The following is a 24,516-nucleotide window of genomic DNA, read 5'->3' as shown; positions in this document are numbered from 1 at the left end:
AGAAATCTGTGTCAGTCTATTTCTCCACCTTGAAATCATTGTGGTATGAGACTGATCATCTTGAGACTATTGAGTGGGAGAGCCAAAAGGATGCTGCCACATACAGAAAATTAGTTGAGAAAATAGTGTTTGAATTCCTGGTTGGGCTAAACTCTGACTATGACATTGTAAGACAGCAGCAGCCTCTCACTAGAGATAGTGTCTCTTTATCTCAAGCCTACTCTCTGGTACATAGTGAGGAAAGTAGAAGGAAAGTTATGTTACAAATTTCATCTATGGAATCAGCTTTAGCAGCTATAAAACCGAAGACTGGAGGTGATAAGGACAGGGATGTCAAGAATGATGGAAAGAGGGATGTGTTTTGTGACTACTGTAAGAAGCCAAAACATACTAAGAACACTTGTTGGAAGCTTTATCCTCAACTAATTCCAAAAAGACTTAAAAACAATAAGGGAAATGCTAATACAACTATAACCACAGGAGCTTCATCCACAGTTGTAACCACAAGAGCTCCATCCACTCCCAACACTAGATCTAGTCTCTTGATGCATTGGCTGTTGTTAGGGCTACTTTATCTCAGTTGGAGAGTGAAGTTGGCTTCTCTGGACAATCACATTCTACTCCCACTTCTGCTTTTGCTCAATCAGGTACAAGGGCCACTGCCCACCATGCCTCTACCCCAGGTAACACTAGCCATTTTTGGATTATCGATTCAGGTGCATCTGATCATATGACCAGTTTATCTTCATTATTTCACACCTATTGCTTGTCTTCTGGCAGAGACAAAGTGTCTATTGCTGATGGCTCTCTTGTCCCGATTTCAGGCAAGGGAGACATCAATGTCTCTAATGCTATTTCCTTATCCTCAGTTCTGCATGTTCCTAAACTAAGTACTAATCTGCTTTTTGTCAGTAGTATCATTAAACGCTAGAACTGTTCAGTGACCTTTTTCCCTGATCATTGTGTTTTCCAGGATCTAGCTACAAGGAAGGTGATCAGGACTGGCCGTGAGACGAATGGGATCTACTTGCTTGAACATCCACCTGGGAAGAGTAAAAAAGATGGAAAGTCTTTCGTGTCACAGTCTGTAAGTCAGATTATGCTTTGGCATAATCGATTGGGTCATCTATCTTTTGGGTCTTTAAGGAGTCTTTTTCCTAATTTGTTTGAGTCAATCCAAGTGTCCAGTTTGAAGTGTGAGAGTTGTGAGTTGGCAAAGCATTGTAGATCAACTTATTCACAAAGTAATAAAAGAAGTTCTTTTCCTTTTGAAATTGTGCATACTGATGTTTAGGGGCCCTATCATATTCTTGTTATGGGTGGGTACAAATACTTTCTATTGTTTGTTGATGACCACTCTCAGTTTTCATGGGTTTACCTCATGTGCTCTCGAGATGAGGTTCCCACTTTGACCGGCATTTTTCATCAAATGATCTTGACTCGTATTGGGGTTAAAATAAAAAATCTCAATATCTGATAATGCCAAAGAATATTTTGCAAAACTCTTATCTTCTTATCTCCTTAAACATGGAGTGATTCATCAGAGCACTTGTCCTCATACACCTCAGCAGAATGGTGTAGCTGAGAGGAAAAATAGGCACATCCTTGAAGTTGCAAGAAGCATTATGTTGAATACTAATGTTCCTATTCGTTTCTAGGAGGTGCCATTCTTATTGTCGTTTATCTCGTTAACAAGATTCCTTCACGAGTCTTGGACATGAAAGCTCCTTTTAACTTGTTATATCCTGATAAGGAGTAATTTTCTGTTCTTCCCAAAACCTTTGGTTGCACTTGTTTTGTCCAAATCCTTGGGACTGCTCGTTCAAAATTTGATCCTAAGGCAACCAAATGTATTTTCCTAGGGTATGCACAAAATCAAAAGGGGTATTGTTGTTATGACCCTATCTCGAGAACCAGATTTGTATCTACGGATGTCACCTTCTTCGAAGATGTCCCCTATTACCCTAGGGTTTCACCTCAAGGGGAGAGTGGCGAGCAGGTTGTGTTTGCTCAAGATGTTCTTTTGCCTATTCCTGCAAGTGAAGGGGAGTTGTCAAAAGTGTGAAGATTTGAGGGTGTTCCATAAAAGATGGTGGCGGCAAGTTGGTTCTAGTAATGATCAGTCCAGGTCAGTTCCTATCTCTTCTACGGCACCAAATTCAAGTATTGCCTCCTCCTTACCCACTCCTACTATTGATGACATACCCTCTTCCACTACTGTGCCTCAGCCATCCTCATATGACCTTGACCTCTCAATTGCAGTACGTAAGGGAAAGCGTCAGTGTACCTCATCCTTTGCCCATTGTATCTCTCATTTCCTTTCTTATAATCACATTTCATCATCATATAAGTCCTTTTTAGCCTCCATTGCTTCCATTCCCATTCCTAGAACAGTACAAGAGGCCCTTGTTGTCTCTGAGTGGAAGGAAGCAATGAAGGTTGAGATGGATGCCCTTGTAAAGAATGATACTTAGGGACTAGTTGATCAACCAAGAGAGAAGAAGCCTATTGGGTGTAGGTGGATTTTTTTTTTTTTTTTGATCAATAACAACAGGTTTCATTAAATATGAATAAACTTACAAAGAAGAGGAGCTAAGGTATCTTAACTCCCCAAAAGTTGGGTAGGCACCCAAGCTGAAAATAAAAAACAATTACAACTAAGCCAAGAACCCAGAAACCCTATTCACCCCTTGCCTAGCCAATCCATCAGCAAAGGAGTTTGCATTTCTCTTTACCCAAGTACACTGAACTTCCATATCAGCCATTTGAATTTTCTCTTTTCATTATTGTAGCTCCAAAGCTTAGAATTGTCTTCTTTTAGCCAGTTCCCTACAACCACAGAATCTCCCTCTATAATCAGCTTCTTGACATTTAGGTCTTTAGCCCTTTGTACCCCTTCCAAAGCTGCTAACACCTCAACCCTCAAAGAAGAAGCCTATTGGGTGTACGTGGATATTCACAATGAAGTATAATGCTGATGGTACAATTGAAAGGTATAAAGCTAGACTGGTGGCTAAGGGATACACTCAAACTTATGGTATTGAAAGGTCTCTTGCTGCTAACTTCTCTTGGCCTCTGTTTCAGATGGATGTTAAGAATGCATTTCTAAATGGTGACTTGCAGGAGGAGGTGTATATGGAGTTACCTCCTGGTTTTTATAATGCAGAGACTGGTAAGAAAGTTTGTAAGTTGAAGAAAGCTTTGTATGGTCTAAAACAATCTCCAAGGTCATGGTTTGATAGATCCAGACTTGCTTTGGAAAGATTTGGCTATGTTCAAGCCAAATCTTACACTGTTCATTAAGAAGAAAGAATCTACTCTGACTCTCTTAGTTGTGTATGTGGATGACATTGCTATGACAGGAAGTGATATTTATGAGATTAACTCTTTTAAGCAACTACTTAATCAAGAATTTGAAATAAAGGCCATGGTTGAGTTAAGGTATTTCCTTGGGATTGAAGTGGCAAGGTCCAAGCATGGCATTTTTGTTTCCCAGAGGAAGTATGTTCTTGATCTCTTGGAAGAGACAAGAAAATTGGGAGCTAAGCTTGCTGATACTCCCATTGAGAAAAATCATAAGATTAATGAAGAGGATGGAGAGCCTCTAGAAGATAAAGGTATGTATCAACGGCTTGTAGGGAGACTTCTCTACCTATGTCTGACTCGCCCCGACATTTCTTATGCTGTCAGTGTTGTTAGTCAGTACATGCACTCTCCCAAGACCTCACACCTCCTTGTTGTTGAGAGAATTTTAGCCTACTTGAAGAGGTGTCCAGGCCGAGGTATACTTTTTAAAAATAATGGCCATATGAAGACTAAAGTATACACTGATGCAAATTGGGCATGTTGTATTGATGATAGGAGATCTACTTCAGGGTATTGTGCTTTTGTTAGAGGAAATTTAGTTTCATGGAGGAGCAGGAAACAAAATGTTGTTGCTCGGTCTAATGCTGAAGCTGAACGTAGGTCTATGGCTAATAGTGTTGCTGAAATATTATGGCTGAAGTCTCTCCTTACAGAATTGGGAATAGAGTTTGAAAGACCCTTGATGTTGTATTGTGATAACCAGGCGGCCATTAACATTGCTCACAACCCAATACAGCATGATAGAACCAAACACATTGAAGTTGATAGGCATTTCATCCGAGAGAAAGTTGCCTCTCAAGAAGTGTGCCTTCCTTATGTTGCCACTAATATGCAGCTTGTCGATGTCTTCACCAAGGCAGTCAACAAAATCAAGCTTGAGTCAGATTTAAGCAAGTTGGGAATGATCAATATATTTTCCAAACTTGAGGGGGAGTGTAGAGAAAATGGTTGACCAGCTTGTGGTCCCCACTTGTTCATATGTTTTTCCTTTGTTTATAGTGTCGTTAGAATACTATTAGAATTCTTTTTTCTATTGTTTCTAGTGACGGGGGCATTCCTATCATTGTACCACTTATTGTTGTAGACCTAATTTTAAATATCACTTGGGGCGGCAGACTAAGCTAACCGAACCCCTCTTTCTCTTCTATTCTCTTCATCTTTGTTTTCCTTTTGTTTACTAAACAAGTCTGAACCTCCTTGGTTTCAAACAACTCTTTTAAATGCTTAGTTAATTTCTCTATTGGTAATACATTTGAAGAATCGGTGTGGTGTGATGTTGTCCCAATAAATGCATGCCATATTTTTTTGAGACGCCCAAGGCAATATGACTGCAAGACTATTCATTATGGAGACAAGAATAGATACAACTTTGTATAAGACAATAAAAAATAACTCTTAAACCAATGCAACTTAATTCATTCTAGGGGTTTGTGTAAATATTTTAGTTGGCTTCTCCAACAACCTATTAAGTCTTATAAAAGAGAAGGGGATTGTTACTGTAGGGGTCTCTTGGTTCTTTCTCTGTTGTTTGAGTTGTACCTATGCCCCAACAAGGGATTTCAAGTATTGGGAGTATGGGTTTTGAGGAGACGACCCATTTTGGCACTTTTCAATCCCTCTATCACTGCATGTCCACATGAGAGGCCAGCTTGATGCTATTGTTACTGTAGCAGAATTGTTGCAAGAGGAGTTCTACTTCAGGTTTAGGCCTGAAATCCCTAAAAATCCAACTTGTTTTGTTGTTTTCAGCTTGGTATTTTTGTGCTTATTACTATACAATTGAAGTGTTATAACTTGTTTTTCTGTCCACATCACTTCGAGTCATTCTGCCATCGGTAGATTTCTCTCTTACAAATCTGGTAACGTTGAAATTTCCTACCATAGCTAGAATCCATGCAATGCCATCTTCAACATATGTGAGAACAGAAATGAAATAATCCTCCCTGTTCACTTCGATTCTGGAGAAGTGATCTTCATCCCAAATTATTAATAAACATCATGAAGCCCCTGAAGATGCTAACCAAACCCATTTTTTGCTTCTAACTTCCCAAATGGCTCTAATCAGCCTAAATCCACCTTCTCTTTCTTAGTCTCCTGAAGTACAACTATTTGTGGGTTTTCTCTAATTAGAGTTTCTTTCACTAAACTTCTCTTAAGAGAGCCTCCTAGTTCCTCACATTCCAAGATAATATCTTCATTGGGAACTGTTGTTAAAATTCCCCACATTTCACTATGATTGTTCCAAGTATAAACAATGAAAAAGAATTCAATCTGTCTGCCCAGAAAAGTGCTCATACCATATAATCCAATGCAATCTCAGGAGAAATGAAGAATACAAGAGAGGAAGAGAGAAAAAAGAAATAAGTTTGAGAGAACCATAGTGGGCCTGATAGCACCCACTCTAATATAATATATATACGTATTTATGAGTAGAAAGTCAACATATTTATGAGTGGAAAAATAAGAAAGGAAAGTAACATACAAAACACAAGGGTTGAGCCCTTGTTTTGGTCGAGGAAGAAGAAGTCCTATTGACTGTTCTTGTGTGTCAATTGGATAAAATATTCAAGTTATTTTTTACTTACCATTTCAGGTTTTAAAGTCCTAAAGAGTTCAAGACTATGTCACTGACTTGTGTCTTGATTGAACCCAAACAAATAAGAAAATAACAAAAAGAAACTAGTATATAAGAATAACAATATTAATACTATAAACCCACAATATGAATAATTTGGTCTACCAGTATTTATTGTACTACTATTAATAACATAAAATAAAAATGTAAAATATTGTGTGGTGTCTTACATATAAAGGCATTTGGGCGAGGCGACCCTCCAAGAACGCCTTATCGCCAAGGTGCCACCTAGGTGTCGCCTTGACAACTATGGGGATGACTAGTTGTAGTTTATATTGTGACAAGGATTACTAGAGTTGAGTTGAACTGAATAGTAGTTTATATCGGGCTCTTGCTTGCATGCCTATACCTTTATATTTTCATATTTTTATATAGTGCTTGAACTTTTCTTTTTATTTCCTTTTGAGGATTTTGGATGATCTTAGATTTCTTTTTTCTTTTTCTCTCTAAGCATGATGACCTTATACTTAATTTTCTGTTCTTTTATAATCAACAATCCCAAAAAAACAAGGATGGTAAATTATGATTGTGAGATCACTCGTTCATCTTAAACACGTGATAAGTTGGTGATGCAACAGTTGTCAATCATGGGAAAACTCCTTGGGCTGCAAGTATGTTCCATCACCTAATTATTTATTTTTTTTACCACAAAGAAGTAACTATTTACTTTATCTAACTTATTATTTTCCCTCTCAGTGATGAACATTGTAATTCAAACTATACAAAAGAATCTGATAGAGTGGATGGTTATGATAATCTCATTTAAAAATATATGAAAAAGGGAATATCACATAAAAGTCTATATTTAGCCATTTCTACCATTATGACACAATATAGGCCTTATCTCTTCCATTTTCAGGAAAAGGTAAAAGTATGAAGAACTTCTCTCTTCATACCCAAAAACACTTGAAATAAAATAGGAAATGAACAAACCTTGCCATCCTCAGGTTCATGCATAGGCTGAGGATCTGTGCTAGAAGTAGGTGATGCCCCTACAATAGGAGTTCCTTCCAATCCACTATGTACCTGCAAGGCAGGGACTTGATTTCTATATGAAGGTTCCAAATTAGCATTTTTATTTCCTTCTGTATCTTCACTCACAATCAAGCTGTTGGAGCAACTCAGATGAACCACCTTCCGTTTATGAGTAGGCACTGCAGTACCAACAGCTAAATGATTTTTAATAGATGGAGCCTGAGAAGCTTGAAAAATGTTCATTTCCTGACCTTTAACTGGCTCATGCATAACAGGTGCAGCAGACAGGGAGTAATTAAAGGGTGGGCCCCGTACTTCTGTAGCAAAAAGACTTGGGAACATAGCTTGAATAGGCATGAAAGTAGGTTGGAACACTGCAAAATTACATAGTAACATAAGAAAAAGTGTGAGGCATTCAATAAAAAGTAGTGGGTAGAGTAAGTCCTTCAAAACTACATACAGCGACATGGATTCATACAAAGCACTGACATAAGGTATTTTATATGTCAAGTAGTGTTTTACTTCATTATGAGACATTTACAAGTTACAACACCACATGAATACACAACACAAAAAGAAAGTACTTATTCAGAATAAAATGATTCAGATGAAAGACAACGCTTCACTCTGGATATGGAATTTCTGCCCAGTGCTGGTGGACTCCAGATGCAAAAATCGGAATCTGACACATTTCTAGGTGTCTGACTTGGAAAGACTGATACATACAGATCGTGGACATGAAAATTATATTTTAATATATAATAAATTAGATTTATTTATATGTTTTTCTTGTGCATACAAGTGAGATTTTTTCTTATATATTTTAATTAATAGATTACTTTTTTTGATTAATTAATAGATTACTTTATTAACTTCTACTTGTTTGGGCTTGTAGGAATACTTAACATGCTTCTGTTATTATTAGAGGGGCATTTTTCTAGATTTCAAATTTTAAACACACAAGTATAAATAAACATGAATGGGCCGACCCTTTGGGCATCTCACCCTATTTTTATCATCTCTTCTCTTCTTTCTTCTTTCTCTCTTGTTTTCCTCTTCCAACCTTTCAATCTAATAACCCATTGTACAAAATTGTACAATCCTAATATGGTATCAGAGCCATAATAGGATCAAGGGCATGGTTGTTCTTTTCAAGGAGAACAACAGCTTCAAAGAAGGTATCGTTTCCAATAAAGGGTCCACAGAGGTATTGGTTGCTGGTGTAGGGGTTTATACCCCTCAATCAAGGATGACAGATGACTTAGGGCTTTTTTTAATATGACCAGTAGACCAATCTGTGAAGTTTTGTATTTTTCCTATATTTTTTTCTGCTGAAAATAGTAAAAATTCAGATTTGGGTTTTCTAATCGAGGAGATCAGAAGGAAGCTTGTATCAGTTTGGGATCAATAGGTTTGTTCCAAGACATATTTGTTGCTTGTTCAAAACTAGCATCATGATTTTTGGAGCAGTATTGAATTTCTAGTGAATATTTTTCTAATATATATTTTACTGCCAATACTGGTTCTTCTCTGGTTAGGGCTGGTTTCTGTATTTCTGGTCCCAATTGTTATTTGGAGCCATTTCCTTGGTCTACTACTACTACTTCAACTTGAAGGCAATCTCTCTCTTCTCTTGGATAGCACTCCAACCTTCAGATTACTACTACTATATTAGATGGGGCCAATTTTTGAATGGTCTCAACCCAAGTAGGTTTATATTGGAGGTAAAGGCAAACTAGGCAACTTGACTGGAAAAACGAAGAGGCCAACTGATGATGATCCATCATTGGATCTCTGGGAATAGGAGAATATGATAATTATGTCCTGGTTTTGAAACTCAATGACCCCCCAAACTAAGGCCCACTACCTACAAAAACAAGTCATAAACATAACTTCAAGAAAAACAAAGAAACTAAGGCCCATTCAGCCCATTATCTCTACAATATATAAAAGAATTTAGAAGATACAGGAACAAAGCCATCATAGGAAAAGGATACAGTTGAGGAGATAGACAATGAAGGTAGGAAGACTGATATGGAAAGTGATTTTGGATGACACTCATGCAATTGAAGGGACAACTGATGTGGAAAAGGTGGTGACGATTCAAATAGAAAATTCCCAACACTCAAAAATAGGCTTGAGCTGCAAGTATTAACAAGCAAATAAACAAGATAAAATAGAAGACAAAACAAGAATTAATTCTACTATAATTGCTGGCTACAGCAGAAACAGAAATTAAAAAAAAAATTATTTATTTAATTCGATGGAATAGAGTGCCTTTTACAAGATCTGTCAACACCCTTTTATAGAGACAAAGTAACACTTCCAACTCCTATTTGGATTCTAACTTCCAACTCCTACTTAAGACTCCAGGACTCTAATTCGATGGAATAGAGTGCCTTTTACAAGATCTGTCAACACCCTTTTATAGAGACAAAGTAACACTTCCAACTCCTATTTGGATTCTAACTTCCAATTCCTACTTAAGACTCCAGGACTCTAATTCCTATTTGTATTCAAACCTCATACAAAAAGTACAAACTTCCTTTTCAAACTAGGACAAACTATAACTCCCTAATGCCACTAAACAAAAGGAACCCAAAATTACAAAAAATAGCAAGTTATCTTTTACTATAAATAGTAATAGGCGAAAATTATTATTAATGCTAGTCAACTTGTTGCCTAGGACTTTGACTTTGTCTTGCAGAACACAAAATCCAGCCAACTCAAAGTCTTTAGTTTGGGCACTTTCACATGTTGGACTAAGCTGAATTTCTACAGTATCGAAGTACTGTAAATGTACTTTAATGCCACCAAATTTCATCCAAATTAAACAACATTTGGCTGGTGAAAAAGTCACCTATTTTCCAGTTGGTGACACATTCTACAGGTCTACTCTTTGACCCCATCTTCCATTTCTTCCTTTCCTTCCATATTTGCATCAGACATAGAAGTAAAATTTAGTAAATCTTTGGGGTTCCATATTCTAGGAGGGGAGGATTTTGCTAAGAAAATGTGTAAAGATTTGGAAGAAAAATATCCAATGCCTTTGGAAAAAGGAAATTCTAGTTTGGGTTCCAAAGAGAATGTTAACTCAAGGTCAGATTTTGATCCCAAAAGGCTAAGCCCGTTTAAAGGAGATGGAGTTGGTTGTAGAGGAGATGAAGAGATGGTGCCAAATCAATTTTTTGAGAGAAATGTGGTCTTGCAATTGGAAAGAATCAATGAAGATCAAAGGGCACTGACGAATACCAAAAGTTTTTGCAAGGCTAAAAGGGGGTCTGTTTGGAGTTGGGCCTACTACTAAGAGGGTGAAGAAATCGAAGAAAGTCTACAGGAGAAGTAAAGAAGTCCCTAAATAAGTAGTGGAAGATTTTGATCATTTATGTATTTCATTTTAGGATGTTGTCCATGTTTTGTTTAATTAAGTGGGAGTTGGGGATGGTTTTTGGAGGTGAAGTTTGTTTATTTCTTCTCTCATGTGACTGTCAGTCAAATTTCTTTGTAGTCCCTTTTTTCTTTTATTAATCTTTTTTATTATAGAAAAAAACAAACAAGTGCCATCAGTACATTAGTTTACATGCAAGGCCAAATACAAAGTCCCAAAGTCCATGGTTCAACTTGTCGCCTACAGCCCACATGCAAAGTTCACTCATGCAGGCCATTGGTTTCATGGATAATTGCCAACTTGTAGGGAGAGAATATTATATGGAGTATTTCATGGATAATTGCCAACTTGGCTCAACTTGTAGGGAGAGAATATTATATGGAGTATTTCATGGATAATTGCCATTCGTTTTCTTGTCTTACAAGATAAGATTTCCCTTAAAATTCCTTACCACAGTATAAAGTAATATGATCTTTGTTGACCCTATGTGTTTTGATGATAACACACTGATTAAAGTACTAATATTTGTAAAAAACAAGTTTGTAATTGTATCAAGTATTTTCTCAATCGAACCTAAAAGACTTGATGAAAAGCTAATGATTTGAGACAGAGGAACAACTATATGAAACAGTGTTTTAAAATGCGGAGAAGTGACGCAAAGCGTTCCACTACTCAGAAGCGTGAAGCTAGTTCAGAACGTGGGAGGCATAAGCCTCCCAAGCACAGGGAGGCGTAAGCCTCAAGTATGTATTTTTTTTATAATTATAGTGGGTATATTAATAAAAAAAGATATTTTAAGCATAAAAACGTATATAACACTAAAATGACTTAATTTCAATCAATATTTGAGTTCTAAATCTCAAGTTTTCAACTCCAACTAACAATATAACATAGTGAAAATGTGAAATACAATTCTTGATTCAAATATGCAACATAGATCACAAAAAAACAAAACTCTAAGGACTGAAACTCAATCAAAAGACTCTAAATCATCTTCTTCTAGAATAACAAAGGCATCATCATCTGCTTCAAGAGTTGCATCCACATCATATGGTTCATTTCTCCTTATTTCATCATCTTCATCCTCATCAATCAAATTTAGTTCAACACTCTTGCTTTTCCTTGTCCCTACAAACGAAATCCAATTGCCATTATCACCTTACTCAATAATCCACAACTAGAAAATTAATTGGACCACTAGAAGAATAGAATCAATATACACTAATTACTACTTTGAGATTCAGTAGCTTGAGCCTTTTGATTTCTATGATCAAATGTCTTGTTGCCACCATCACTTGAGCCCCTCTTTCTTCCACTTGATCCTTCTTTGTTGGTAGGGACTATTGGCTCTACTAAATTTGTATCTGCATCTTCAACCACCTCAACTGCGGCAATTTCAAGGCCCAAAGAGTCATTAACCACCCAAGAAGGATTAGTTGGAAGAACTGGATCCTCGATTTCAATAATCCATTCATCATCCTCCTCCACATGTTGGTAGGGACTATTGGCTCTACTAAATTTGTATCTGCATCTTCAACCACCTCAACTGCGGCAATTTCAAGGCCCAAAGAGTCATTAACCACCCAAGAAGGATTAGTTGGAAGAACTGGATCCTCGATTTCAATAATCCATTCATCATCCTCCTCCACATGTTGTGTCAAAATGGGATCAATACTTGCACTTGCCCTCCTTTTCATGTTTCTTTCCCTCAACTTCATATTATACATCACAAAAACTAAAGCATTTAACCTTTGTTGCTCCAATTTGTTTCTCTTTTTTGTGTGTATCTAGTACAAAGACAAAATATATATTATTAAAAAACATTGACAAAACACAACTATTACATAAAAACCTAAAAAAGAAAATAAGAAAATAAACAATAACCTGCTCAAAGGTGCTCCAGTTTCTTTCACAACTGGAAGCACTACATGTAAGACTCAAAACTCGAATAGCAAATTTTGTTAACTTTGGTATTTGGGTTCCAAACTGTGTCCACCAATCAGCTACAAAAATATCATTTAACAAGACATTAGTAAATCTTTAAAATATCCAAAATAAAGAATTATTCATAGTTGCATACTAATTATCAAATAAATATACCACTTACCAGGAGATTGCCTCTTCTTCATATCAATTGCCATGTCACAACCAAAACCTCCTAGTGCTTTCTCATACATATCCAACTGGAAATCTGCTAGGGCACGCTCATGCCTATCAGGAATCATCCTTTTCATGCATTCAAATAATCCCTCTCTTACTTCACGATCATTCGAAAAATATGGCTCATAGCTTAACTGTAGGTTTAAATAATAGCCTGCTGCATGAAGAGGGACATGAAGTTGAGGGGTTCATCTTGCATCAATCTTATTCCAAATAGGCATATATTTTCTCTTTATTCCACCACAAGCAAATGCAATTTGCTCCTTTGCAGAATCCATCATTTCATGTATATAAAGCATTGAGGGTCTTACTTCAAAATCAACTTCTCTCAACACTGCAACAATTGGCAAAGTGGTCTTAAAACAAAATGCCACCTGAGGCCAAAATCCGCTATCAAACATTATAGTTTGTATTGCCTTGACACCCTCAGGATGCTTACTCCAATGGCTTTCATTCCACTTTTCAAAAGCAAGCATTGATTGAAGAGGTTGCTTCTATTTATAAATGCTTTGCAATGTCAAGTAAGCAGTGGCAAACCGAGTAATTGCTGGACGTAAAAGCTCCTGGTTTTTTGTAAAACTCCTCATCAAGTTTAAAACCCATCCATGGCAATAATTAAATTTTGTGACCTGCTTTGCCTTCTCAATTGTTTCATTAGAAACTTTCATCTTCCCAATGGACTCTAACATTAAATCTATACAATGTGCAACACAAGGAGTCCAATACAATTTTGTCCTCTTTTCAAGCAAGCACATAACTTGAATGATTATCTGTGATTACTTGAACCACATTATCCTCTCCTACTTCTACAACAGCATCATCAAGATATTTAAAAAGAAGCTCACCATCTTTAATTGAATTGGATGCATCAATAGATTTCAAAAACATTGTCCCACTTGGACTATTAACAAGAAAATTGATAATGGACCTATTTTTTCCATCAATCCATCCATCAGACATAATTGTGCAACCATAGTCCTTCCATGATTTTCTATACTCCTCCATCAATTTATCTATATTCTCCACTTCTTCTTTCAAGATCCTAGTGTGAAGATCATGCATGGATGGAGGCTTATAACCTGGACCGAAATTTGCAATTGCATCACACATACTCTTGAAATAAGGACTATTTGCCAAATTAAAAGACAATGCATTGGCATAAAAGCATCTTCCAATAGCCCTATCAATATCTTTTTTTTTATCTTTTTCCATTGTGAATTTAAAGTTTGTTGGTGTGGCTCAGATGAAACAAATTGATCCATTGGGCCTGCTGGTCGTGGTGAAAATGATTGTAGAGTAACTGGAGTCCCACTTCCACTCTGGTTTCTACTTCCACATCCTACAATAGACTCCTCAAATCTAGGATTAGGATCCATACAACTCCCATGTTGAGAAGTCATAGGTGTACAATTAAACCTCCCAACACTAGCCACAAAATCAGACCATAAAGTGATTTCTTCAATCTACACACCTCACCCTGCATTTCCTTACCATAGAAGGGACATATATACCTCTTCAATGAGATCACCATTCAGGAAAGCAATCTTAACATCAAATTGATACATAGACCAATCATAGCTCACGACTAAGGATAAAAGAACTATTACCGAAGTCATCTTAGCAAATTGATACAGAGGCCAAGTATATTATAAAAATCAATAAACAGAATGAACTATTTACACCCACCCATACATGGTAAATGGTAAGGCGCCCACACATCAGAGTGAACAATATTAAAAGGAATAGTTGATCTTTTATTACTTAAAAGATAAGTGCGCTTACAATGCTTTGAAAACTCACAAGACTCACAATGAAGACTCGATAAACTAATTCCTTTAAATAACTTTGGAAACAACGGGCTCAATGAAGAAAAGGACAAATGACCAAAACGACTATGACATAACATAATATGACTAGTGGACTTTGAAACAAATGCAGTTCTCTTGAGTTGTACTTGGCTCTGTTCAGGCATGTCTATAGATAGATCCCATTCGCCTCATGGCCACTCCCAATCACCTTCTGAGATACCATGTCCTGAAAAACACAATATGAAGGAAAAAAGGTCACACTTTAATTCAAGGGTTTAGTCAAATTACTAACTGAAAGCAAATTGGTATTAAGTTTAGGTACAGGAAGAACAGATGATAAGGTCAGGGCATTAGAGGTCTTAATGTCTCCCTTTCCCGTGAAAGAAGTTGGCAAGAGGTAAATAACTGTGAAACACTGTTCATATGGTCAGAAGCACTAAAATAAATTATCCAAGGGGTTTTATGAGTACCTAAGACAAAAGCATGATGTGCAGTGGCACGAATACCTAAGTGAGCATATGCAAAGGAAGGAACAATCTCTGAAGGAGCTATAGCAGTGGACTCCAAGTGATTGATGATTTGGCCATACTTCTCATATTCAGCCCTGGCGACTGCAAGTTGTTCTCCCACTGACTTCTCTCCACCCTGTCCTTGTTCACCTTGTGAAGAAGTGGCTACATTTGCATTTTTACCTTTTCCAATTTCAACCCTTTTCCCACCATTTTCTTTCTTGAATCTGGTAGGAACGATATCTAGATGCAGCTTCCAACATGTGTCTTTAGTGTGTTTAGGCTTCTTGCAGTATTCACAGATAACATCTTTCTTCCCAATGCTAACATTCGGCTTCATCCCCGCATTAGCATAGTGATCAACTTGCGACTCAATAGACTAAACCTGTCTTCTGCTCTCCTCACTGCTCACCATAGCATATGCTTGAGACAAACTCACCTCATCCTTTGCTAAAACATTCAGCCTCACAATATCATACTCCAAGTTGAGTCCGGTGAAAAACTCAAAGACCCGGTTTCTCTCCACCAACCTCCTATATGTTTTTACATCATTTGTGCAACCCCAAACAACAATCTCCATCAGATCAATCTCTTGACAAAAAGATTTCAGCATAGAGAAGTAGACTACTAAGGGCTTCTCCCCCTCTCTAAAATTATTCACATCATGCTTCAATTTGTAGGCCCAAGCAACATTAAGTTTTTGGGAATAGGTCTCTGTGACACTATCCCACTCTTCTTTTGCAGTTTCCATCCACAGGTAATGCTGACTAATGTGTGATTGCATAGAATTCACTAACCAATGCACTATTGTGTAGTTTTCCTACATCCACCTTTCAAAGGTAGGATCATCCTCCTCTGATTTCTTCTTGCTCCTAGTAATATAACCCCATTTTCCTCTACTACACACATGTATCTTAATAGATTGAGACCAAGCTAAGTCCCATCTAACTTCACAATAGTCACAGCCCCAAAAAGATTCTCCACTGACCCCCATGTCCAAACCCGAAATCTATGGATTATTGGTCTCTCCTCCAATTTGCTCCATTAAGTAAACGGATGCAAACGAAAATCAAATTAGGGTTTCACAGGGTCCTGCGGAATGGGGAGAAAGAGAAACTTTAATTGCTCCTTCTAGAGGTTCCAAAATTCAATCCAACCAAAACCGCCCCTAATAAAAATCAAAAGGCTTACCTTTGATCCCCAAGCACCTGGTTCAAACTGTCTCTACGACATGTAACAAGATTTCTCCAATTATCCATGGTTTCCGGGAAAAATCACCAAGAACCTGCCCTGGGCTTCAACTAAGGATGAAAAACCTCCACAAAACTCTCCAAAAACCTTCCTAATTGAGCTGCATAAGTAGTTGATTGATCAACTAATCAGTTCTCCATACACACAATGTATGGGCAAAGAAAGGAGAAAAAAGTCAAAAGTGAGAACCCACTCTGATACCAAGTTGACAAACACCTACAATAATTCAGATAATGCATGAAAAGAAGAAAAGAGAAAAAGAGAAAGAAGAAGAAAAGAAGTTTCAGCAATAGGTTGTGGAAGAAGAAAAGAAGGGAGGGAAAAGAGAAAAGAAGAATTCAAACCTCTCTCTGTATCCCCCTTTCATCACTTTTATTAATAATTCTAAGTCTTGAGTACAATTACTAGGATGCCCTTAATGGGGCGGCCAGCACTAAAGAAATAATTAAAGAAAATAAAAGAAGGCCTATAAGGCCAATAACTAAGAAACATAACTTTTAAACACTACTTAAAAGAAATAAAGAACACTAGGGCCCATTCGACCCATTCTCACTACAATACCAAGTGAAAAGAGAGAACAACTTAGGGTGAAGAGATTATGAGCTAAAAAGGCTTTATCCTTAAAGAAAAGCTTGAAAAAGCTATTTGTGCTTCACTAATTCTCTCCAAGAACCATCAGTCTCTTCCAATGCATTAGCCCATATTTGTTTGTGATTATTCATGCATTTGAATAGTATGTATTGTATATGCATGTTTGCCTAATAGAGGCATTACTTTGTGCTTTATTGATTTTTTATCTTATTATACTTTTTGTGATTAATCAGCTAATGATTTCTAGCTAATAGTTACTGACTGTTCTAGGATTGAACACTACAAGTTGGGTTAGCAGCACCTATAAGTCTATCCAGTTGAAGGTCTTGTTGGTACCTAGGAAGTCCAACTATTGTTAAGGTCTCTTTCACACCTAAAAACTCCAAGTAGTATGAAGGTTTTGCTGGCACCCAAGAAATCTAGTTGGTTTAGTGGAATTCTCAAGTGATGTGCCTAGGGAGAGGACGTAGGCCTAGTTTGATCGAATATCTATAAACCTTGTGTGTATTTTTCATTCTTTGCAGTTGTTCTTGGTAAAGACTGCTGGAACAGACCACGTCAGCACAACTAATCGTCCACTTGCAACAGCTGTAACAGAAAGAAATCAAAGACTGTAAACAGTATAAGTAGTGAAGCACAAAGAGAAATAGGACAGGAATTCTTTCGGCATTAATCTCTCTCTCTCTCTCTCTCTCTCTCTCTCTCTCTCTCTCTCCTTCCAACGAATTCAGGAGGTTGGCTCCCTCAAAGAGCCCTGAGTTAGGCAGGTTCCTAACAAGTTGATATTAGAGCCAGCATGACCAACACAAGAAACACGTCAATAGACACCCGAGTGGATCAGATGGAGGTAGAGATCCATCGAATGTCTTCAGATCTCAAAGAAATGAAGGAAAGTTTCACCACTCTCCTCAATCGACTGGAGCAGGTGGCAACGAACAACGACAAAGGAAGCCAAGAAGAGCGCAGCAATGAAAACAACCGCAGAACAGGGCCGGCGGCAATGAGAGCAGCCAAAATCGACTTCCCCATCTTCTCAGGCGGCGACCCAACTCCCTGGATTCTCAGAGCCGAACGGTACTTCGATTACCATGAGACACCTGGGCAAGATAGGGTAGCTCTAGCTTCTGCACATCTTGAAGGGGAAGCTATCCTCTGGTTTCAATGGTACCAATGGGGGCACCCTCGTCAAACTTGGGCAGACTTCACTGATGCCATGACTATCCATTTTGGATCGTCTAGGTTCGAAGATCACGATGAGAGTCTGGCAAAGCTACGGCAGGTGGGATCAGTTAAAGATTACCAGATGGAGTTCGAAAAGTTGGCCGTGAGAGTCCAAGGGTGGATGGAGAAGGCGCTGGTGAGAAGATTCGTCGGCGGCCTGAAAGAAGAACTACGACTGGAAGTGAAGGCGATGCAGCCCACTTCGGTCATAAATGCGGCAGCGCTAGCAAGATTGTATGAAGATAAGTTCGCCCAAGCAAGAAAGGTGCAACGGCCATGGGGTCTAGAAACCAGGACGACAACACCAGACAAGGCGGAAGGAATACTGGGTCCAGGCCCATTGGTTCCTTTCAAACGGCTGACCTGGGCAGAGATGCAAGCCCGCAGAGATAAAAGACTCTGCTACAACTATGAAGAGAAATTCGAGCAAGGCCATCGGTGCAAGAAACAATAAGCATTTCTCCTCCAAACAGATGCTGAAGAGGAAAACAACCTCACCGGTTGCGGGGAATCTGACCCAGGGTGGGGAATACAACCCAATGGCACACCTGAAATATCTCTACAAGCCCTTACGGGACTTGTGTCCCCTCAAACAATGAGAGTTGCCACGCTAATCCAGGAACACCAAGTGTCAATCCTCATAGACAATGGCAGTTCCCTTAACTTCATAACTCAAGTCTTGGTGGATAAAATGGGACTCCCAGTTCAACCAACGACGGCTTTTACAGTTCATGTGGCCAACGGTAATAGCCTATCCTGCAATAGCATATGCATGGGCTTACCACTAAAGGTTTAGGGTCACCAGTTTTCGGTGGACCTATATCCTCTTCATCTCAGTGGAGCGGACATGGTGCTAGGCATTCAATGATTAAGACAGCTAGGGCCCGTGATCTGTGACTGGGCCCATCTCACCATGGACTTCACATCAGGGAACTCTACAGTCCATCTACAAGGACAAAAATGCAAGGGTCCAAGGCCCATCAGTCTTGCAACATTAAGAAAGCAAATGGAAGATCCGGATCAGCCCATATTCATGCACATGGACTCAAACTGGACCAGCCCATCTTTAGCTAACAGTAGCCCAAATGGGCCTGGAGACTTCTGTTGAAATAATTTAGTTGTTGGTGTTAGGGTCTGTTTGGCTAGTTAAAGCGTTTTTTATTTCTATTTTTTTACTTTTGTTATGTCTGTTATTGTACTCACTTATAGCAAGGGCACAAGGGTCTTTTCCCTTGTTATTTCTGGCCGGCCACACTGTCAAGATGGTATCAGAGAGGGAATACTGACTAAGAGAACAGATCGAACAAACTTCACTCATCGAACAGATCGAACAAACTTCACTCGTCCAACTTGCTGAATCTGGGCGGAACAGAGATTTGAATCTGGACTGAGGAAAACAGATCTACAACTGGTACAACCCTTCCTTTTTCTCTTCCTTACCCTCATTGGTCGTGTACCAAGTGAAAAAACCAAAAGAATCTGGGCTGCTGAATGCTATCAGATCTTTATACCTCTGTTTTTTTGGGATTGTGTGATCCTGTTCCTGTGTTAAGGCGACTATATGTCAAGGATGACCTGTTATCTCAATTATTTGGCTTGATTATAAGTGTTAAGGATCTCTCCTGCTGATTAATGTTCTTACATTCTGGAAGGCAGGTAGGTTGGGACTGTTAAACCGTACAAGTCTGAAATCTGCCGAATATTGCCTTTTTTTGTCCTGAAATTGGAACTGTTTGTGCTCAGACTGTTTTCAAACCCAAGTGTGTGGGTGTGGATTGAGTGGAGCATTTTTTTGTGGAGTAAGGAGGGGTCCTAAGTCCGGTGTTTGGGACTAATTGTCTGTTTTGACCATGTCGTCTGCGATTCTGCTACTTCAGAGATTTCAGGGAGCCACAATGGAGTGAGTGGGGGAATGGATATGAATTTCCCCATGGCTGTTATTCCCTTTGATGGTCTGAACTACCTTGAGTGGTCTAGGGGAATAAAATTCTACATCACTGCTAGGGGGAAAATAGGATACATCAATGGGAGAGTGAAGGAACCGAAGAACGGAAGTGCTGAATATGATAAGTCGAACCAAGAGAATAGTATGGTGTTGTCATGTCTCTTGGTTTCCATGCTGCCACAGGTAAGGAAAACTTTTATGTGGGCTGAAACTGCTTGTGAGATATGAGAACAAGCAAAGTCCACTTATTCAGAGCAAAGACACTATGCCAATATATACCAATTGCAAGCTGAATCCTCTACTTGCAAGCAGGGGGAGAGGAGTCTCTCGATGTACTATTCTGATTTGACATCGATATGGAAAGAACTTGATCACTACCAGAATGTGAATTGGAAGTGTGATGAAGATGCAAAGGCGTATAAGTCACTTGTATCTCAGCAACGGGTCTTTGCCTTTCTCCTAGGGTTGAATCCTTCATATGAGTCCATCAGGGTGCAAATCTTGGGTAGTAAAGACTTGCCATTAGTTCAAGAGGTGTATGCCTTAGTGCAGTCAGAAGAGAGTAGAAGAAGTGTGATGAATTGTGTAGAGGGGGAGTCAGTTGCCCTAGCTGTCCGGGGAAATTCAGATACAAATGTTGGAGGTGCTTTTAAGAAAGGTGACTCTCAGAAGAGAACAGATGATAAGAGTAAACTTTGGTGCACTCACTGCCAGAAGACAAGACACACTAGAGATACATGTTGGGATCTCCATGGAAAACCTAAATGGGCACAGGATTTGGGTAAGAAGTCAATACCTGATCAGGGCAAGAAACCAAGTCAGCAGAATCAGAAAAGTATAACTCAGCTAATATGGCGTCGCCAGAGACTAGTCCATTGGTAACTCAGGAGAGGCATCCCAGTTCTGACCCTAAGGAAGAAATTATCAACTCCTTTCGTGACCATTTGGAATTGTATGATAGGACTCTCCGCCAGATGGATTCTGGTCCTACTCCCTCTACCTCTTTCGCGTCTACATCAGGTAACGCTGCCACTGCCTTCCATGTGTCATCTCATACCACTGATTCTCCTTGGGTTATTAACTCCAGAGCCTCAAACCACATGACCGGTAAGTCAAATTTATTTCAGACATATAACCTTCTCTCTGTGAGAGATAAGGTGAGACTAGCTGATGGTTCTTTCTCTACAATAGCTGGCCAAGGTACCATACCTCTCCCACTCGGCCTTACCCTTTCTAATGTACTGCATGTTCCGAACTTACCTATAAATTTGTTGTCCATTAGTAGTATAACTCACTCCTTGAACTGTTCAGTCGCTTTTTTTCCGTCTTCATGTGTTTTTCAGGATTTGGCCTCGGGGAAGACGATTGGTAGAGGAAGCCTAGTGGATGGTCTCTACGTGTTGGAGAATAAAGCTGGTCTTGTGGCTACAGAGTCCATGAGTTTGTCAAGTGAGTCAAGCCTATTTATGGCATAGTCGTCTAGGTCATCTTTCTTTTGAGTCATTAAAAGTTATGTTTCCAAAGTTGTTTGAGTCCTTGTCAGTGAGTCAGTTACAGTGTCAAACATGTCAATTGAGTAAACATGGTAGAAGTTCTTTACCTTTGCGAAATAAAAGATCTGAATTTCCATTTCATATTGTTTATTCTGATGTTTGTGGCCCTGTTACTCTACCCACTGAGGCTGGATATAAGTACTTCATTACCTTGATTGATGATTATTCTAGATACACCTGGGTTTACCCTATGCGATCTCGAGATGAAGTGCCAAAAATTGTGAAAGACTTTCAACGCATGGTGTTCACTCAGTTCCAAATGGAAATCCATATCTTCCAGTCGGACAATGCGAAGGAATACTTCCATAGTGATCTCACGGAGATTTTTGCTTCGAGTGGGTCACTTCAGCGAAGCTCTTGTGCCAGGACACCCCAACAAAATGGTGTTGCTGAACGAAAGAACCGTCACCTTCTCGAAGTAGCTTGTGACTTATTACTTCATATGAATGTGCCAAAACGTTTTTGGATGGATGTAGTCTTGTGTGCTACATACATCATCAACCGCATGCCCTCTCGGTTGCAAGAGTATAAGGCCCCACATCAGCTTTTGTTTCCTACAGCTCCGTTGTCCACCATTCCAATGCGTGTCTTTGGGTGTCGTTGCTTTGTCCATAACCTGTCCCCTACTCAAGGTAAGTTTGATCCTCAGGCTATTCCCTGTGTTTTTCTTGGTTACCCTTTATCTCAAAAGGGGTATCGCTGCTATGATCCTACCTCTCGCAAGTACTATGTCTCCATTGATGTATCCTTCTTTGAGACTAAACCTTTTTTCTCGGTTTTTCCTCAAGGGGAGAGTAGGGTTGAGGAGAAACAGGCGACTCAAACTCAACTACCTCCTTTACCCGATCCTCCTCCATTCCGGGTTTTTCATCGTCGCCATAAAAGCCAGCAGAGCTCAAGAGCTGTGGAACCTGACACTATGCAACCAACATCATCGGATTCACCAGAGGCAGATCCGTCTCATCAGCCAAGTACACTTGCTCCTATTCGTATGTTTGTTCCTTTAAATGTGGATTTACCTATCATCAATGATCTTGATATTCCTATTGCTAAGAGGGTGTTAGCTCTTGTATCACTAATCATCCTATCTCTAATTTTGTGTCTTATGATCATGTTTCACCTTCATTACGTGCATTCCTCTCTTCTGTGGACAGTGTCCCCGTTCCTAAGAATGTGGCAGAAGCTTTGTCTAAACCTGAATGGACATATGCAATGCGGGAAGAAATTGATGCTTTACACAAAAATGGCACTTGGGAGTTGGTGGACCTTCCTGAAGGGAAGGAACCAGTGGATTGCAAGTGGGTGTTCACAGTGAAACACAAGGCTGATGGAACTGTTGAAAGGTACAAGGCTAAACTGGTAGCAAGAGGCTTTACACAAGTATATAGAGTGGACTATGCAGAGACTTTTGCTCCAATAGCCAAGATGAAGTCTATCAGGATCCTTCTTTCATTGGCAGCAAATCTTGACTGGGAACTTCACCAATTGGACATCAAAAATGCTTTCTTGAATGGTGACTTGGAAGAGGAAGTGTACATGACCCAACCTCCAGGATTCTGTGCCAAAGGCAGTGAACAAAAGGTGTGCAGGTTAAAAAAATATTTATATGGGTTGAAACAATCACCTCGGGCTTGGTTTAGTAAGTTCCACTTAGCAGTTCAACAGATGGGGTTCAAACAATGCCAGTCAGATCACACTCTATTTGTGAAAAGAGGTGAAGGGAAAATTGCAACTCTTATTGTGTATGTGGATGACATAGTGATCACAGGAGATTGGGAGGCTGAAATACGGAGGCTAAAAAAATTCTTAGCCACTCAATTTGAGGTGAAAGATCTAGGCTCTTTATGTGATTTCCTTGGAATTGAAGTTGCCCGCTCTCATAAGGGCATCTTTATTTCCCAACGGAAATATGTACTAGATCTACTAGAAGATACAGGCAAGTTGGGGGTAAAACCAATTGACTCACCAATTGAATCTAATCATCATCTGGGAGACAGTCAGTGAGAGTTTTTGAAAGATGTGAAGAAGTTCCAGAGACTCGTAGGGAGACTTTTGTATTTGTCTATGACCAGGCCTGATATTGCTTATGCAGTGGGTGTCCTTAGTCAGTTCATGCACAATCCTAGGACAGCTCACTTTGAAGCTGCAGAGAAGATCCTGAGATACCTCAAGAAGTTTCCCGGAGTTGGTTTATTGTTCCAGAAACGTGGTCACTTAAAGGTGGAAATATATACTGATGCAGATTGGGTAGGAGCAGTCAATGACCGAAAGTCTACCAGTGGGTATTGTGCCTTTGTAGGAGGAAACCTGGTCACATGGAGAAGTAAAAAACAAAGTGTGGTGGCTAGATCTAGTGTTGAAGCAGAGTTTAGAGTGATGTCTCATGGGGTTACTGAAATCATGTGGATAAGAAATTTGTTAGGTGAACTGGGTTTTGCAGTGAGCAATCCTATGTCACTCTACTGTGACAATAAAGTTGCCATCAATATTGCTACTAATCCAATCCTGCATGATAGGATGAAACACATTGAAATGGACAAGCATTTTATTAGAGAGAAACTTGTAAATGGAGAAGTGTGTACTCCATATGTCAGCTCAGAAGAACTTGCAGATATCTTCACCAAAGGTCTTCATCATGTACGGCACAAAGATTTGTGTGACAAGTTGGGCATGATTGACATCTATGCTCCAACTTGAAGGGGAGTGTTGAAATAATTTAGTTGTTGGTGTTAGGGTCTGTTTGGCTAGTTAAAGCGTTTTTTATTTCTATTTTTTTACTTCTGTTATGTCTGTTATTGTACTCACTTATAGCAGGGGCACAAGGGTCTTTTCCCTTGTTATTTCTGGCCGGCCACACTGTCAAGAACTTCCAAAGCCGCCTACAACAACTCCTTCAGCAATATGGCAGCGTGCTCGAAGAACCCCAAGAACTTCCACCACGACGGAAGCATGACCACCGCATCCCCCTCATGCCGGGAGCCGCCCCAATACCCTTACTTTCAAAATTTAGAAATCGAGAAGCAAGTTCAAGATATGCTTAAGCAAGGGATAATATAGCCCAGTCACAGCCCATTCTCTTCACCGATATTATTAGTCAAAAAGAAGGATGGGACG

General features: G+C 39.2%; 1 protein-coding gene across 11 annotated transcripts in view; it reads right to left on the bottom strand.

Moving 5' to 3' along the window:
* The window catches only part of LOC104613375 (uncharacterized), a 69,979-nt gene that overhangs the window by 35,281 nt on the left and 10,182 nt on the right, over nucleotides 1-24,516 (bottom strand). For 4 of the 11 annotated variants that reach the window (XM_088903316.1, XM_088903315.1, XM_088903310.1 and 1 more), the window contains exon 3: nucleotides 6,935-7,350. In XM_088903316.1, coding sequence (XP_088759442.1) covers nucleotides 6,935-7,350 — 416 coding nt within the window. The remainder of the gene's footprint in view (nucleotides 1-6,934; nucleotides 7,351-24,516) is intronic. The other 7 variants (XM_010281157.3, XM_088903314.1, XM_010281153.3 and 4 more) reach the window with 5 other exon arrangements.

This window comes from Nelumbo nucifera, chromosome 4 (genome assembly GCF_055504915.1).
Source record: "Nelumbo nucifera cultivar China Antique chromosome 4, China Antique-T2T, whole genome shotgun sequence".
NCBI lineage: Eukaryota > Viridiplantae > Streptophyta > Magnoliopsida > Proteales > Nelumbonaceae > Nelumbo > Nelumbo nucifera.
This window is presented reverse-complemented; position numbering and strand designations above follow the sequence as displayed.